At 39.2% G+C, this 19,190-nt stretch overlaps 1 protein-coding gene across 1 annotated transcript in view; it reads left to right on the forward strand.

The window, feature by feature from the left end:
• The window catches only part of abca5 (ATP-binding cassette, sub-family A (ABC1), member 5), a 111,018-nt gene that overhangs the window by 26,750 nt on the left and 65,078 nt on the right, over positions 1-19,190 (forward strand). Inside the window, exons 7-9 of the mRNA XM_059948569.1 lie at positions 4,820-5,008; positions 8,028-8,175; positions 13,795-13,966. Of these exons, the coding sequence (XP_059804552.1) occupies positions 4,820-5,008; positions 8,028-8,175; positions 13,795-13,966 (509 nt within the window). The remainder of the gene's footprint in view (positions 1-4,819; positions 5,009-8,027; positions 8,176-13,794; positions 13,967-19,190) is intronic.

The following is a 19,190-nucleotide window of genomic DNA, read 5'->3' on the forward strand; positions in this document are numbered from 1 at the left end:
TTGGTCTACAGTTCAGCATTCAACACCATAATTCCCTCCAGGCTTGACAAGAATATCAGAGGCCTCAGTCCTCACCCTGACTTGTACAGCTGGATCCTGAACTTCACTGGCAGGTGGCAAGAGTGAACACCTCAGTCCCTCTGACCCTCAACACAAGTGCCCCTCAGGTCTGTGTACTGAATCTCTTCCTTTATTCTGTGTATGCCCATGACTGTGTTGCTACCCACAGCTCCAATCTGCTAATTAAATTTCCTGACGATTCCACATTGATTGGCTTTATTTCAGATAACAAGGCAGGGTACAGAGAAGTCATCACCCTGACACAGTGGTGTTAAGAAAACAATCTCTCCTTCAACGCCACGAAAACAAAGGAACTGGTTGTGGACTACAGGAAGAGTGAAGACAGGCTAACCTCTATTGACGTCAATGGATCTGAGATTAAGAGGGTGAACAGCTTTTAAGTTCCTCGACATACACATCACCAAGGATCTCACGTGGTCTGTACATACCAGCTATGTGGTGAAAAAAGCACCACAGCTCCTCTTTCACCTCAGATGTTTGAAGATATTTGGCATAAGTTTCCAAATCCTAAGGACTTTCTACAGGGGCACAATTGAGGGCATCCTGACTGGCTGCATCATTGCCTGTTACGGGAGCTGCACTTCCCTCAATCGCAGGACTCTGCAGAGAGTGGTGTGGAGAGTCCAGCGCAACTGTAAATGAGAACTTCCTGCTATTCAGGACATTTACAGAAACAGGTGCATTAAAAGGGTCCAAAGGATCATTGGGGACCCAAGTCACCCCAACCGCAAACTGTTCCAGATGCTACCATTCGGGAAATTGTACTGCAGCATAAGAGCCAGGACCAACAGGCTCCAGGCCAGCTTCTTCCACCAAGCCATCAGGCTGATTAATTCATTCTGATATATTTGTATTTCTGTGCTACATAATATGTACAACGGGAAATCCAAATTTATTACAAATTAGTATAAATTGCACGTTCAGGTGGAGACGTAACATTTTACTCCATGTATGTGAAGGATGTAAGAAATCAATTCAATTCAATTCAAACCACATCTGTCAAGATTCACTTCTATTTGCTATTGCTCTGCTCAACTTTCCAGCTGATCTTTGTCATGCCATAACTGTAGACAACCCTCCTTGCTGTCTACAACACTTGCCAAGTTTTGTATGTCAAGGTGTCTGGAAACGCATTTGTTTGCACATTTGCTTACTGGCAGAAGGGCAAAAGTGTGAAGAAAGGGGTAATTTCCAGGAAGGCTACTGGAGTTCTGCAGGATCAGTGTTAGGATCACAACTTTTCACTTCATTTGTTAATCGTCTAGATGCAAGAACAGATGGCATTGTGTCCAATTTTACATATAATACAAACATAGTTGGAGGAAAAGTAGTTTGGAGGGAGAGACTGTGCAGAAGGACTTGTTAGGAGAGTAGGCAAAGAAATGACAGATGATATACAGCATTGGGAAATACTGAGTTTTGTATTTTTGTAGGAAGAATAAAGCTGTAGACTATTTTCTAAATGGGAGCGATTTCAGAACTTGGAAGTGCAAAGGGACTTGAAGTTTGGGATTCTCTTGATTCCCAGATTGATTCAGTAGTAAGGAAGGCAAATGCAACGTTAGCATTTATTTCAAGAAGATGAGAATATAAAGAGAAGGATGTATTGCAGAGGGTTTATGACATTGGTCAGGCCACATTTGGAATATTATGAGCATCTCTGGGCTCTGTATCTGGTGAGGTGTAGAGGAGGTTCACAAGAATGAAAGACTTGATGTATGAGGAGTGTTTGATAGCTGTGGCTCTGTACTTAATAGAGTTCAAAATGATGAGTGAAACCTACCAAATAGAGAAAGTGCTGGATACAGTGGATATTGAGCAGATATTTCCATTAGTAAGAGAATCTAGGATCAGCGGGCACGGCCTCAGACTGAAGGATCTCTCCTTTTAAAACTAAAATGAAGAATCTGTGAAGTTAGTTGTCAAAGAGGGCTGTGGAGGCCAAATCATTGGGTGTTCTTAAAGTAGAGATGGATAAGTTCTTGATTGGTAAATGGGTTAAGTGTTATGGAGAGAAGACAGAAGAATGGAGATGGAAAATAAAATCAGACATACTTGAATGGCAGAGCAGACCTAATGAGTCAATTAACCATATATTACCCTATCGTCTCTTCTCCTATCAGCTTGCATTTCCTTGTTCTTTTGCTTTAATGTCTAGTTTATTTTCTTATTAGTCCAAAATCTTGTTATGAATATTTTGTACATTATAAATAGATTTTTAAGTTATCATTTACAGCACAAACTAGTTAAATAACAATCCTGAAGAAAAATCTTGGCCTGAGACGTCGATTATCTATACATTTCCATAGATGCTGCCTGTACTGCTGAGTTCCTTCAGCATTTTGTTTGTGTTGCTTTGGATTTACACTATTTGTAGACTTTCTCATGTTATAAATAACAATAAGATGTTCATTAATATAAGGTGGAGAATTGACAATGAAGTTGAAGAATTTGTAATCCATAAGCAGGCCATTCAACCCAAAAAAGATCTTTGCTGATTATTTAGGCTCAACATCTTTACGTCAGCCTTCAGTGCTCGTTCTGTTCCTTTCTTTCTTGCATCTTAGTTAACTTCCTCCTGTGTCTGTTATGTTCACTTCACCAGCTCCATGTAGCAAGTTCAGTATTCAAGATATAAGATTCACAATTTATTTTTTATCAAAGAAGGTATAAATTATGCAATCTTAAGACTTGCTTGCTCATAAGTAGCCACAAAGCAAGAAACCTGAAAGAACCCAAATAAAAGAAAAAATGAATAAAAAATAAAAGACCAACACGCAACGTGCAAGAGAAAGAAAAAAAAAGTACAAATCAAGCAAATTACAGCATTCTAAACTAAAATTGAGTCCTTACCCACCGAACCCCAGAGCAGCCTGGAGTAGCCCAAAGCCTAGTTTATTAGTTCATCATATTAGCAGGCACAGAGCACAACAGCTGGGGCAGTCTTCATAGCCACAGTGCCATGGAGATGACCATCGTAGATAACGAGTGAAATCAGCTCTTGTCTCGATCGACAGCCTGTCTTCACGGTCTATTTGAGCCAGTGTTTAAATTGGCCAAACAACAGGAAAGCAAAAGGCTCTGACGCCCTGGAGAGAGGAGTGAAGATCGTGGAGAGCAAGTGAAATCAGATCTTGCTTCCAATCTGGGCCAGCATTTAAATTGTCTAAATAGCGCATTGTACCTTGCACTGATACTGGGCCTAGACCACATTGCCCAGCGACTCACTCCAGGCCCAGCCGGAAGCTGCTCTCAAGTTCTTCAGATCGGCTCGGCACCCAGAGTGATCTAACCTCACATCTGGACCAGTTGAACGAGCATCAGAACTCTGGACTTTTAGAATCTTAGGGCCATTGCATTATACACACAAAATGGTGAAGAAACTCTAGCAGCATCTGTGGAGGGGAATAAATAGTCGATGTTTCGGGCCGAGACCATTTGTCAGGAGTGGAAAGGATGAGGGTAGAAGCCAGATTAAGAATGTAGAGGGAGGGGAAGGAATGCAAGTCTGTGTGAGCATATGGGCAGAGAGTCAGAAAGCAGCAGGGATCACTGGGTGGAGGGGGGAGGGAATCAATGAAAGAAGGTCTCACTGAAGTCTCGTCAAAGAGATGATTTTAACTTCAGGGTGGACATATCTCGAACACATTGCTGCTTTTGATATTTGGGTATGCTTACAACGTAGAGAAACAGGAGCAGAAGTATCCATTTAGCTCTTCACAAAAATGAGGGGGATCTCATTTGAACTTTCTTTATAGTGAAAAGTCTAGATAGAGCAGATGTAGAGATGGTATTTCCATTAATAGGAGTGGAATTCCTCCATGCTGTCCATTGCATTCCATATCCTTTGACTTTTGTATCTTATCAATCCCTCTTCAATTTCAGCTGATTTTTAAGTGGTGCGTGACTTGTCCTTTCCTCCTACAAACTGCTCCATACGTATGTTGAAATATATTTGCTATTTATACACATGAAGTTTACTAGCATATGTACTCATTGTAATATAATTACCCCTTCTTTTCCTGCTTAAAAGAAATTTATTGACATCTACAGAATTTGAAATTGTTCTTTCTTGAGCCCTTACCCTCCACGTACCGGCACTGAATGTTGTGAATCACCACATTCCACTTTCCGTCAGTCTGAGTAATTACGTTCAATAATACTGTCCTATTTTCTGTTTTATGGCCAATTTGTTTTCCATTCTGTTGTATGTCCCACACTTCACGCGTAACAGTGGTCTTTTGAAAATCTAGTACATTACTGTTTTTGTCTTAATATCTCAATAAAGTAAATCAAATGATAACTCTTTTGATATCCTAGTTGTCCATTTTGCAGTTTCTGGATGTTTGCATCTTTCATAAATTTCATTATCTTTACCATCTTTGATGTTAAATATATATTTTGCCTCTGGCCTCCTGTTATAAAGTTTAAGAATGATGTTGGCTATTTTCATGGGACTGTTCTCTACATTTTTTGTATGTTTATATAATAGTGCTTTTATTACGTCTTAGTTTCTTTCTGAATATGTAAACATGATCCATCTAAGCCCAGGAGTGCACATGGTTTAATCATTTATCAACAAGTACATTGAAAGGGATAGGTTTGTTAGATTAAATAGCATTAATGTTGATCCCTGGGTTTCTTCATTCGCAGCTGCAAGTTGCTAAAAGTCAATGTTATATAGAGAAAGTTGCATATGAGATACTTCATTTTGAAATGTATATGTTTCGTTCTACAGATTCCTTTTTCATTTCTGCTGACTCCACTTTTTAAGAATCAGAAGATTGCCGGCTTGGTTGGATCATTATTGCTGATGGGTTTTGGATTATTTAGCCTTCTTACTGTGCTGATTAGAGATTTTCCGGTATCTGCTGTATGGCTGCTTTGTTTCTTTTCCCCCAGTGCCTTGGGCATTGGGATTTCACAGGTATTCAGAATCTAGGAAATAATTTAATTGGGTGTATGTGATATACTGCATCTGTTGTTCTTTACTTTCTTCTGCCCATTAGCCATTTCATTATTCCATTTGCCTTGAGTAGAAGTCAGATTAAAAATTAGGCCGACTGGTTAAAATGGTCTCAGCATTATGATATTGCAGCTATACCAGCATTTCAGTTGTGTGCTTCATCTCTTACACACCACAGAAGTTGAATGAGGTGCAACATGATTATGTCAAGGAACAGCTCCAAAGGTGTCAGTCTTTTGAAGTGGCAACACAGTATTACATGCATGCTCAGCAAGTGGAAGCATTATTGTTGTTAGATATAACTAAATGATCCTACAAACGGCAGATTACAAAAAGCTTGGTGTTCATATCACATACAGTCAACAATGGTAGTGTAGGAAGAGGAGGTGACTTCATAAACATCCCAATTCTGTATGACAAATGAGACCAGAATATCTGTAAAAAAGTCATAGCTGATGCCTGTAGCCATTTTAGCCCAAAGTACTAAGTATTTGACATCTTACTTGTAAGCCCAAAGTACTAAATATTTTGATGCTTGGAACCTGAGGTTCCTGACATCACAACCAGTTTGACACTCATTTGATTCATGTCATGTGATGTCAATAAATGACTGAATTCTAATGAGGCAGAGAAGTGTTTCTCCAGTCAAGAGTCCCAGTACTTTGTAGTCAATGCAAAATTTAGTGGTGTGGATGGTGAAGATGATAGTCTAGGGCTTCAGAATGATGTTGATCAGCTGGCAATTTGGCAGAGGGAAATCGATGTTAAGTGATACGTTTGGGTGATCAGTTAATCATATAGGGCCCAAGGCATAGAAGTCTGTAAGATCCAGGGAAGTGGCACTAGCCTTATTAAGTGGACATAGAATGTAAAAACAAGGAAGTTATGGTGCAGCTTTATAAAACATTAGTGAGGCTGTATCTGAAATACTGTATACAGTTTTAATCAACCCAGTATAGAAAGGATGTGATTACTCAAGAGAATGCAGAAGAGATTCACCAGGATATTATCTGGGACAGAGTGCTTTTATTAGGAAAGACTGAGCAGTCTGTTTTATTTTCCTTGGAGCTGCAAACTCTGGGGGAAATCTGACAGAAGTATACAATGATAGTGTAAACAGTAGTAAATGCCTCATTCTCACTCTTGTAGCAGAGGTATTTGTAACCAAAGAGTTTAGGTATAAGATGAGTTAGAAGTTCAGAGTTTATATTAGCAACTATCTGACTGCATTTATCTATCAATCTGGAAAATTGACCTGGTTGTGTCATGTGCACAAAATCTGATGCAGCCAGTTCAAACTTCATCAGTATATTCTCAATGTTCAGCAAAATAAGAAATAAACAAAGAGCCTTGGAGTGATATTTTATGATACCTAATCACTGATACCAAATCATTGATGCTTGATTTGGATTAAGCTTGGAAAAGTCATATGCTGATTTCATTACAGCCTTGATCCAAACATGGACAATATGCTTAGAATCTGGAGGCTTGAGAATTACTGCCTTTGATAGCATTTAGCCAAGTGAATCTAAAACGCTTAAGTACCAGGTCATTGTCTTGGGTTGCTCAGAACAATGCCCTTGGTCCAGTCATCTTCAGCTGAAACGGTAATTACCTTTTCTTCATCATAATGCCAAAAGTGGGATCATTTTCTAATGAGGGAGGATCACAGAAACCATAGCTAGAGAGCAGTGAGTAAGGATCTCAGAGACCATAGATGGGTGTCGTTTTCAATTGAGCATCGCTTTCTAATGATTTGATGGTACTTCATTCTTTCCACAACTCTTAGGTGGTGAATTAGTCTATGCAGGTAAAACAAGGAAAATTCACAACACACAGTTACCAGTATCAACCATCTCCAGTAAGGTAGAATGTGACTACAAAATCTATTAATATTTCCTTTGCAAAGTCCCTTGTCATCACCATTTTGGGATAACCTTTGACAAAAATCCAATGCAAATCAATACAATTCTTTTTCAGAGCATCCACCATCTGTTACATCAACTCCTTTCTTGTGCATACTGTTCACAATATGTGGCATCTAAAAAAATGCACTGCTGCCAAGTCTTATTCAACACCCCATCTTAAATCTGCAAGCTCTTATCACTTAGGCAAAAGACTGTAGTGGCTCGTGAACATCACTTTCAAATCCTCTTCCATGTCATACACAGGCACCATTCTACTTTCAATCAAATTGCTATTCCTGGGTGAAAATGCTGGAACGTTCTTGGTAACTGGGATCTGTGTCATGAAGACAGCAGCAGGTTTAAGGAGGCATGTCATCACTGCAGCATTTTTTCAGCTCTTGTCATTTTGCACAGAATTAACTACTGTTAAGTTCTTAATGTGAATACTGTAAATAAAAACAAAAACTGAATACATACTGAATTCTCTCTATCTATCTATCTATCTATCTATCTATCTATCTATCTATCTATCTATCTATATTCAGTGAAAGAACCCCTACAGCCCTCTTGGAATTTCAAATATTCACCACCTCACTTTCTGTCTCTGACTTGTATGGCAGTCCCCTTATATTTGAGAGTTAGACTCCTGGTACTGGACACCCCACCCAAGGGACCATCAACTCCTGGTCTACACAGTTGAGTCCCATGAGAATTTTGCATATTTCAGTAACCACCTTTTACTCTTCACAACAGTACATACTGTATCTATATAACATCTTCTCAGGACTGATCCATCCCAGAAATAAATTCTTAACTTGTTGGCAGTTAGATATTGCCTATTTTATTTCTGACATTCATTAGTAAAATGAAGCTAATTGGGCAGAATGCATCAAATATTTCCTGCTTATATAGCTGATGATTCAGTAGCATTAGTGCAATACTGGTTGTTACATAATTTGTCCTGATGACTTATTAGAAACTGATGCTGATGCAAATATTTTTGTTCTCCAGCTATGAATAATGTTGCAAATTTATTTTTCTCTGGATTATATTTTGTTGTTTTTTTTTGCCAGGTTGTTCTGCTTGAAGCTCTTGGCGATGGTGCTCAACTATCAAATCTGTCAGCAAGTCCATTCCCCTTGTATATCCCTTTTATCATGCTAATCTTAGACAGTTTGCTATATTTGGTCGTTGCTGTATATCTTGATCAAGTCCTCCCAGGTATGTAAAAATATATTTGAGATACTGTTTGCACCTTCAAAATGCAACTGAACAGATATTTTATTTTCTGATATTGTTTGTGGAAGTTGCTAAGAGCAGATTAACATATGAATAATTCAGTTGTTGAAATATAATTACTTAAGGCAAATGGTGATCTTTGTTTATGGAAGTGTGCTACATTCTGAATTCTAAAATCATACAGCATGTAAAGAGGTCCTTTTGACCCACTTGTCTGTGCCAACTGGGATAGTTTTCTGCATTAATTCCAAAAGATTCAACCTCTTGTGTCCTAATGACAATAAAGCTAGCTTGTCCAATCGCTCCTTATAAACTAAAGCCTGCAACAACTTGGAGATTTCTTCTGCATTGTTTATTGCTTCCACATCCTTCCTACAGCGTGGTGACCAAATTTAAATATACTAAGTACAGTTTAACCAAAACTTTGTACAGCTGCAGCACGGCATCCCAACTCAATGCCTCAGTTTGTGAAGATACACATGCAAAATGCCTTCTTCACTACCTTACTCATTTTATGTACCTTAAGGTCTTTTTGTATAGGTTGAATAAATGAATTATGTCCTACCAAAAATTGATATTCCAAACTACATTATCTTGGAGATGCAAAACACTGCAAATTCTAGACCTCTACAACAACAAACAATCTGTTGATACAGGATTTTGATCTGAAGTGTTGACTATTCTTTTCCTCCCACAGATGCTGCTTGACCTGCTGAGTTCCTGCAGTAGATAGTTTGTTGCTTCATTATCTTTCACTTGCATGTATTAAATTCTATCTGTTACAGCAATGCCCAACTTTTTTTGCTATCTTCGACTCCCAAGTTTCATATCATCTGCAAATTTATTACTTAGGTTATCTACATTCTCATGGCAAGTGATTTACATCCCAGCACCAATCCAAGCAGTATACACTACCTGCTGGAGACTTCCTGCTAGAAAACATACCCTTCCACTGCTATTTTTGCTTCCTATCACCAATCTACTTTTGGAATCAGTTTGCTAGCGCAGTTTGCATCGTTTATGCCTTAACCTTCTCAACCAAGCTACTACATAAGACCATGTCAAAAACCTTGCTGTGGTCCAAGCAATCTCATTTACTGTGCTGACCTCATCAATTTTCTTGGCTGCCTCCTCAAAAAAAACTCAATTTTCCCCTGCACTAAACCATGCCAACTCCTAATCAGTTCTTGCTTCTCCAAGTGCATGTGATCGTGCCTTCAGAATCTTCAACAGCATCAACATAATAACATTAGAAAAGAGGAAATGTTAGCAGTCTTGAAGAGCTTTAAGATGGATAAATCACTGGGGCCTTGTACCAAAAAAAAACAGACTAACTGTCTCTATATTTACATTCCTCTTAAGAAGGCCTTTGCAGTCTCTACTACTTTTATTGTAAACAAGGGAATCCTGCACAGTCTCAGTCCTGGTTACTCACTGGATTAATTCCCACCATATTTTTTTAAATTTTATTTGTGTTCCACTGGATGTCTTATTCTTTCTTCATGGTTTTAGAAGAGAATCTATATTAGCCTCTCTTTATTTATCGTTCTGTTTATTTCCCTGCAGACCTTCCAGGACTGACTGCAAATTAACTAAAACAGTGAGCATGTACTTTCACTGTCTTTATTCATGTAAAAAGTGAATCCTGAATGCTACCCGTCCTAATATATTTGCTTTTCTTCTTCTAAAATCCCTTCTTTTGGCCCTTGCAGTATAACTTGGTGACCGTCAGTCATCAAATTTGTAACATTTATTAATCAGTCCAGTTATCTTTTCCTGAAATTGTCAGGTGTTCTGGCTGATATCTCACTACCTCATTTGTCACATATAACACCCTTGTTGCTGTGATATAAACTTGAGCTGTTTGGGCTTCCCTAATTATTGTGGAGTATCATAGGTTGAATCAAAAATTGGACTGTATAACTCGACAACTAATTCCACCATAAATAAACAGCAGTTTTGCCCATAGTCATGAAAGGCAGCACAAGCTGGCTGAAAATTTAATTTGCTGACTTCCACTCTACACCTTTGATTTCATTAAAATCACATAAGGCAGCCTTCCTATCTCCTGTTGAATGTTGACAATGGTTTATTGAGATCCTATCAGTGATGGCCCTCTTCTCATGCCATCCCAGACATGGGGACTCAGCAGGGTATATCAGAGGTAGTGGTCTCCCTGTTGTATCCTCTGTGTGTTCTCACGTTTTGTGGATGGGGTGGAGATTGGGATCAGCAAGACCAATCCCACATAACCAGTCCTTTGCACTATGCACCCATGTGTGATTGTGTGAATCTGTATAAGTGCACATGCATTCCTGAATAGTTAGCTGGTTGATATTTATCCATTCTGTAATCATTCCCTTTTGCCTTAACACTGGCTTTTCTAGTGGAGTCCCATTCTTATCTTGCCAGCAGTTCATAAGGATTTAGTCTGGTTGTTTGGTTAGGGATTCTGTTGAGCTTCATCAAAATTACTGAGACCAACTTGGTCTATGTTTGGCCAGTCTCCTGAATGGCTTAGCTAATGAGATCTTCAATGATTGGTTCATACTTTCTACCATACCAGCTTCAGGGTGATATGAGATGTGAAACCTTAAAGCTTTTTAGATTACATGTTGAATCACATGCCCAATATAGTCAAACATCTTAGAATTTGGATTCCCCACTGTGATCATGTTTCCTAAATAAATTTGTGCGTGATTTAGTAGTCAGTTCTAAATTCCCTGTGAAAACTGTGTAGATTCCTACAAAGATTTTAAACGTACAGCCAAGATAGCAAGGGGTTAACACCAACTCACAGTCAAGAGTGCAAGTGGTTAAAAGTTAGTTTGTAAGTGAATGATGCTAGAAAGAAAATGCAGGTGCTCTTTAAGGATCTGATCTTGCATGTTGAAAAAAATACTGGAAAATATTTAAACATGCTTTCATAAAATTTGACTTTCAAGACTCCTCCTTTAACTTCTTGTTTGATTTGGTCCATTGGTTTCTGGAATATGTTACAAAAGGCTCTGCCATATGACTCTCAGTCTGGAGCTCTGCTCCTACTGCCATAGTTTGTGCTCTCAATGTCACTGACTGGTACAAAGGCTATCAAGAGCAGACTCAGCATCTTCATTTCTACATTCATTGCCAGGAGACCTTGGTAATCTCTGTTATATTTGTTGTCAACAAGAGGACCTTGCACAGTCTCAATTCTGATTACTCTCTGTCATGGAATTAATTCCTGTGATACTCATGATGTCCAGTCTTCTCTGAATTATTACTTCATGACATGGGAGAGAGTTTACATTTTCCTATCTGTCTATTAATCTGCTTATTTTCCCACAGACCCACAAGCGTACACTTTCAAATGTCTGTATTTATGCAAAAATAGCCCTTTGTGTTACTTAACCTTATTCGTTTTCTGTTCATGTTCTATAAGTGCATTTGATTTGATAACTGTCATCCATTTAAAATATAAATCCACTTATTAGCTTATTTCATCAATTATACAACAGAACCAATTCCTCCTTAAAACATATCTCAGATAATTGTTCTAAAAGTTAATGCACATTCTGACATCACAATCTAACAAACTTAATGTTGAAAATAAGTGATTGTTCTGATACGAGAATTTTTTTTGTTAATTTATATTTTGGGAAAGCTTTGTTTCAACATACAACTGTTTTCAAATGTATTGGGCCTAGCTGTTGTTACTTCTATTATTTCCATTGTGTCAAAGAAACTTGATAATGTCTACTGTCATTTGAATACTACAGAAATATAATATGGCATATGACTGTTGGACAGTTCTTGTTCATCTTTTATTATCTTCTGTATTCTATTTTAAAACTACAAAACTATTACAGAGACAGTTTTGTTGGCTGTTAATGTTCAATACTCAACATCAGAGAAAGTGAGTTAAGCCCATCATTTCTACTGGGACATAAGCTGCCAACAGCAGCTTGCCAGTGTCCTCTGTCTTGGATCAGTCTTTCATATTGTCCCTTGCTGTAGCCCATCTTAGATTCTTCCTTTCCCAAGGATGAGAACTTTGGAGCTTCTGTTAGCATTTCTATAGCACTGTTTTTTTACAACAAGGGGTTGCAAGCCCCTCATGCAGCCCTCCTTCTCTCGGAGCGGGCTGCAGACCATTCATGGCAGAGTTGATATCAGAGAAAAATAAATATATAATCTGATGATAGTGTACATCAAGCTTTCACTGATTAAGAATTGGTGCGATCACAATGCTCCTATTTTCTTGTGCTCTTGTTTTCCTTCACACTATTTAAAAACATAGAAACATAGAAAAACCTTCAGCACAATACAGACCCTTTGGCCCACAGTACAGTGCCGAACATATACTTACTTTAGAAATTACCTAGGGTTACCTATAGCCCTCTGTTTTACTAAGCTCCATGTCCCTATCCAGGAATCTCTTAAAAGACCCTTTCGTATCCGCCTCCACCGCCATTACTGGCAGCCCATTCCACACACTCACCATTCTCTGTATTAAAAAAAACTTATCCCTAACATCTCCTCTGTACCTACTTCCAAGCACCTTAACACTGTGTCCTCTCATTTTAACCATTTCAGCCCTGGGGAGAAAGCCTCTGACTATTGACATGGTCAATGCCTCTCATCATCTTATACTCCTCTGTCAGGTCACCTCTCATCCTCTGTCACTTCAAGCGAAAAAGCCAAGTTCACTCAACCTATTCTCATAAGGCATGCTCCTTAATCCAAGGCAGCATCTTTGTAAATCTCCTCTGCCCCCTTTCTATAGTTTCCACATCCATCCTGTAGTCAAGTCAGGTCTATTGTCCTTTTGACCATAAACTGCTGGTACAGTACACAGTAAAATCAGAACTGAGCACTTGCTACATTTTTGCCATACATTTCCCTGAGAACATCTGTTCCAAATTTCTGCTTCCAAGTTCCTGCCTGACAGCTTCATATTTTCCCTTACTCCAATTAAACATTTCCCTAACTTGTCTGTTCTTATCACTCTCCCATGCTATGGGAAAGGAGATAGAATTGTGATCACTATCTCCAAAATGCTCTCCCACTGAGATAATTGTGACACCAAACCAGGTTCATTTCCCAGTACCAGGTCAAGTACAGCCTCTCCTCTTGTAGGCTTATCTACATATTGTGTCAAGAAACCTTCCTGAACACAACTAATAAGCTCCACCCCATCTAAACCTCTCGCTCTAGGGAGATGCCAATCAATATTTGGGAAATTAAAATCTCCCACCATGATAACTATTATTATTAAACCTTTCCAGAATTTGTCTCCCTCTCTGCTCCTTGATGTCCCTGTTACTATTGGATGGTCTATAAAAAAACACCCAGTGGAGTTATTGACCCCTCCCTGTTTCTGACTTCCACCCCTTTCAAGTAGTGGGGAAAACTGTTAAGTTATTTTTTTTCCAAGGAGTATAGTTCTATTTCAGTAAATAGTATTGGATTTTAAAGTCTGTAGCTTTCACTAAATTATTGCCCAAGATTGTTTTTATTACTCAAAATGGATTAACTTGTATTTATATTTTTATTGAGTATTCTGGTTTGATTCTTTTGCCAATATTAACGTTAAAAATCTTTGTGCTTTGCCTTTATTAGGTGAATTTGGGCAACATCAGCCTTTCTTTTATTTCCTTCAGCCTTCTTATTGGTTCCGTAAAAAGAAACATTATGATCAAATTGATTGTGAAAATGAACTTGGCCAAGGATCTATATTTAATGAGGTGGTTGAAGCAATACCTGCAGAATTTAAAGGAAAAGAAGCAATCAGGTATGAATAGCAATTCAGCAATGAATGGAGAGTTGGCAAAAACTAGAAATTTGTCTGTAGTTTCTAGCACTAAGCTTGCAATGCTGTTGAGCTGTGTACTAATGTGCACTAACAAAGCTGATTCTATACAGTATAATAATCAAATTAAATTTCTGGTAACACATACAAAATACTGGAGGAACTCAGCAGCCAGGCAGAATTATGGAAAAGAGTAAGCAGTCGATATTTTGGGCTGAGACCCTTTATCAGGACTGGAAAATGAGTTAAGGGGTAAGAGGGTGGAGGAGGAGTGAGAAGCAAAATTGGGAGGGGGAGGAATGAAGTAAAGAGCTGGGAAGTCGATTGGTGAAAGAGAGAAAGGGCTGGAGAAGGGGAAACCTGATAGAGCATAGAAGACTATGGAAGAAAGGGAACGAGAGGAGCACCAGAAGAAGGTGATAGGTAGGTAAGGAGATAAGATGAGAGGGGGAAATAGGAATAGGGAAATAGTGAAGGAGAGGTGGTAGGGGCATTACCAGAAGTTCAAGAAATAGATTTTCATGCCATCAGGTTGAAGGCTACTCGGATGAATTATAAGGTGTTGCTCCTCCAACCTGAGTGTGGCCTCAACGCGGTGTCACCTTACCTATCGCCTATTACCTTGTACTTCCTTATCGTCTCTTCCCCCCCCCCCCCCATCTTACTCTGACTTTTTTTTTTCAGTCCTGATGAAGGGTCTTGGCCTGAAATATTGACTATTTACTCTTTTCTATAGATACTGCCTGTCCTGCTGAGTTCCTCTAGCATTTTGTGTGTTACCTTGATTTCCAGCATCTGCAGATTTTCTTTTGTTTGTGAAAGGAAATTCCTTCTGATTTCTTTCACATTATCATTCTGGATTCAGATTGGACTCTGGGAAGCACACAGCTCTTCATGGTGGACATGGAAATGTATTTTTAAAAAACAATTTTAATAGTGTTTTACAATAGCTTTTTGTTCCCCGAGAAGTTAAAAATATACAAAGGTTCAGCCAACAAGGGAATCAAATGCCCACTTTAGGATGCGATTCCAACAGGATTAGTTGTAAAGAAGACTTGGATTAAACAAATGTGATTGTTTGAATGATGGAAAATTCTTACTGTGTCCCAGGCAGCATCCTGGTAATACAGAATTAGGCTCCTGAACTAATTTTGCCTCGGCTATTTCACTGCAGTTGCAACGCTTGTATTTACTCAGTAATGTGGAAATTGTCACGTACAGTATGTCTTGATCACAAGAAGCAACACAAACCAATCTGACTAATTGGAACCCAACAGCCTTAATTATCAGCAGGTTGATAGTTTTACCAAAATGCTGTCAAACAGCACTTTCTCGACAATAACTTGCCTACTGATATCCACTGTGAGTTTTACCAGGACTGCTTGGTTCTTTTTATCGTCACACACTTGGACCGTAATTATATCAAAGATCCGAAATCCTGAGGTGAGATGAGAATGACTGCCCTATATGTCAAAGCCACATTTGACTGAATGTGGCTTCAAGGAGCCAAAATAAAACAGAGCTCAGAAGTTGGAGATACAAAAGAAGATGGTCATTACTGCAAGAGATCTATCATTCAACCACAGTATTTCACTGCAGGAGTTCCTCTGAGCAGTGTTCTAAGCCCAGCTATGTTCAGCTGCGTCACGGATGATAAATGAAATGGGGATACTTGCTGATGACTGCACGATGTTCCTTTCCAATTGCAACACCGTAGTAAATGTAGCAATCTGTGCCTGTATGACCTGGACAGCAATCTGTTCTAGGCTGAGAAATGGCAAAAAAAAATAGTCACACTACGGAAGTGCCAGGTAATGGTTATCTCCAAATGAACCAGTCTATAATTATTTATAAGACATTACTATTGTTGAGTCAACTGCAACAGGAAAGCTTTTCCATCATCTACAAGGCAAAAATCTGATGCATGATGCTTCCCACTTCTCTGGATGAGTGTAGCTCAAACAGCTCTCCAGACACATTATCATCCAGAATCAATCAACCTGGCTGATCAGCATGAGGTTGTACGTTTGTTATCTCCATCTCTGTCATGCAGTGGCTCCAGTTTCTGGCATCCAGAAAATGATTTGCAGTTACTTGCCGAGGATGCTTGACATGATCATCTCAAACCATGATTTATGTGCCAAAGAAGGATAAGGGAAGCAGGTATGTCACCACCTGAAAATTTTATCTGATGATGTCTGACTTCAAAGGGATTGCCCAGATTCCAAAAAAAGAACTGCCAGAGCAGAAATTTTAATTTCTACTGTATTTCTTAGTCTACATGCCTCTGAATAAGAACTTAAATATTAATTTCAAAGACAATCCACTATCCAGCACCCTGGCTAGATAGTAAATCAAATAAGTCCATTCAAATATGGCTTGCATCTTGAAGATGGGAATAGTTTCTATTTTAATTCTTCAGTTTTAGTAAACCTCCATTAGTCAACAAGTAGTTGAGCTGAGCAGTTGAGATGAATAGATTTATGACGACAGGGAGACACGATAAAGTTGGGGTCAGGTGAGAAAGGGCAGGAGAAGGCTGCTATGCAGTTTCTACACTTAAATGGGACATCTATACCACAATGGTTGTGTTTTTAAATATTATTAATTTAATTGATTGGCAGTTGCTCAGACACATAAACAAGACTTTTAGCTTCAACTAAAAAAAACTTTAAAGATAGAATCATATAAGATAAAAAAGATAGAGCCTGTACTTGAATAAAACTATCCTTTTTATATATCTTATTTAAATAATGTGCTTATTTCCAGTGGAATACCTTTGCTAGAAATGATTGGAAGGACTGCTCAAATTGTTGCATAGAAACATAGAAAACCTACAGCGCAATACAGGCCCTTCGGCCCCCAAAGTTGTGTTGAACATGTCCCTACCTTAGAAATTACTAGGCTTACCTATAGCCCTCTATTTTGCTAAACTCCATGTACCTATCGAGAAGTCTCTTAAAATACCCAATCGTATCCGCCTCCTCCTCCATTGCCGGCAGCCTATTCCACGCACTCGCCACTCTCTGAGTAAAATATTTACCCCTTACATCTCCTCTGTACCTACTCCCCAGCACCTGAAACCTCTGTCCTCTTGTGGCAACCATTTCAGCCCTGGGGGAACAGGCCTCTGACTATCCACACGATCAGTGCCTCTCAACAACTTATACACCTCTATCAGGTCACATCTCATCCTCCGTCGCTCCAAGGAAAAAAGGCGGAGTTCACTATGGCTTCCACATCCTTCCTGTAGTGAGACGACTAGACCTGAGCACAGTACTCCAAGTGGGTTCTGACCAGGGTCCTATATAGCTGCAACATTACTTCTTGGCTCCTAAATTCAATTCCACAATTGATGAAGGCCAATAGACCATACGCCTTCTTAACCCACAAAGTCAACCTGCGCAGATGCTTTGAGTGTCCTATGGACTAGGACCCCAAGATCCCTCCGATCCTCCACACTGTCAAGAGTTTTACCATTAATACTATATTCTGCCATCATATTTGACCTACCAAAATGAACCACTTCATACTTATCTGGGTTGAACTCCATCTGCAACTTCTCAGCCCCGATTTGCATCTTATCAATGTCCTCTGAGAGCCCGCCACACTATCCACTATAATAAATAACTGTTTAGAGAGTCCTCCATACTATCTTCGACACCTCCAACCTTTGTGTCATCAGCAAACTTAATAACCCATCCCTCCACTTCTTCATCCAGGTCATTTATAAAAATCACTAAGAGTAAGGGTCCCAGAACAGATCCCTGAGGCATCCCACTAGTGACCAACCTCCATGCAGAATATGATCTGCCTATGACCACTCTTTGCCTTCTGTGGGCCAGCCAGTTCTGGATCCACAAAGCCGTGTTCCCTTGGATCCCATGCCTCTTTACTTTCTCAATAAGCCTTGCATGGGGTACCTTATCAAAAGCCTTGCTGAAATCCATATACACTACATCTACTGCTCTTCCTTCATCAATGTGTTTAGTCACATCCTCAAAAAATTCAATCAGGCTTGTACGGCATGACCTGCCCTTGAGAAAGCCATGATGACTATTCCTAATTGTATTATACCTCTCTAAATGTTCATAAATCCTGCCTCTCAGGATCTTCTCCATCAACTTACGAACCACTGAAGTAAGACTCACTGATCTATAATTTCCTGAGCTATCTCTACTCCCTTTCTTGAATAAAGGAACAACATTCGCAACCCTCCAATCCTCCGGAACCTCTCCCGTCCCCATTGATGATGCAAAGATCATCGCCAGAGGCTCAGCAATTTACTCCCTCGCCTCCCACAGTAGCCTAGGTTACGTCTCATCCGGTCCCGGCGACTTATCCAACTTGATGCTTTGCAAAACTCCGGCACATCCTCTTTCTTAATATCTACAGTTGCTGTTCAGTCTGCTGAAAGTTGTCACTGCAATCACTAAGATCCTTTTCCATAGTGAATACTGAAGTAAAGTATTCATTAAGTACCTCTGCTATTTCCTCCGGTTTTATACACACTTTTCCACTGTCACACATAATAGGTCCTAATCTTTCATGGCTTATCCTCTTGCTCTTCACGTACTTGTAGAATGCCTAGGGGTTTTCCTTAATCTTGCCCGCCAAGGCCTTCTCATAGTCCCTTCTGGTTCTTCTAGATCTCTATGATTACCTAGTTTTCTGAACCTTTCATAAGCTTTTCTTCTTGACTAGATTTTCAACAGCCTTTGTACACCACAGTTCCTGTACGTTACACCATTCTTTCCCTGTCTCATTGGACCATACCTATGCAGAATGCCACGAAATTATTTCCTGAACATTTGCTACAGTTCTGCTGTACATTTCCCTAAGAACATCTGTTCCCAATTTCTGCTCTCCTAATTTCCAGCTTAAGCTCCTTCCTGTTAGCCTTATAATCTTCTAAATCTCTAACATTACCTAGCTCCCTGAACCTTTTGTAAGCTTTTCTTTTCTTCTTGAATAGATTTTTTACAGCCTTTGTACACCACGGTTCCCATACCCCACCATAACTTCCCTGTTTCATTGGAATATACCTATACAGAGCTCTACACAAATATCCCTTGACTATTTGCCACATTTCTTCTGTACTTTAGCATGACAACATCTGTTTCCACTTAAGCCTCCAATTTCCTGTCTGATAGCTTCATAATTCCCCTTACTCCAATTAAACACTTTTATAGCTTGATTGTTCCTG

The sequence above is a fragment of the Hypanus sabinus genome, chromosome 23 (assembly GCF_030144855.1).
Source record: "Hypanus sabinus isolate sHypSab1 chromosome 23, sHypSab1.hap1, whole genome shotgun sequence".
NCBI lineage: Eukaryota > Metazoa > Chordata > Chondrichthyes > Myliobatiformes > Dasyatidae > Hypanus > Hypanus sabinus.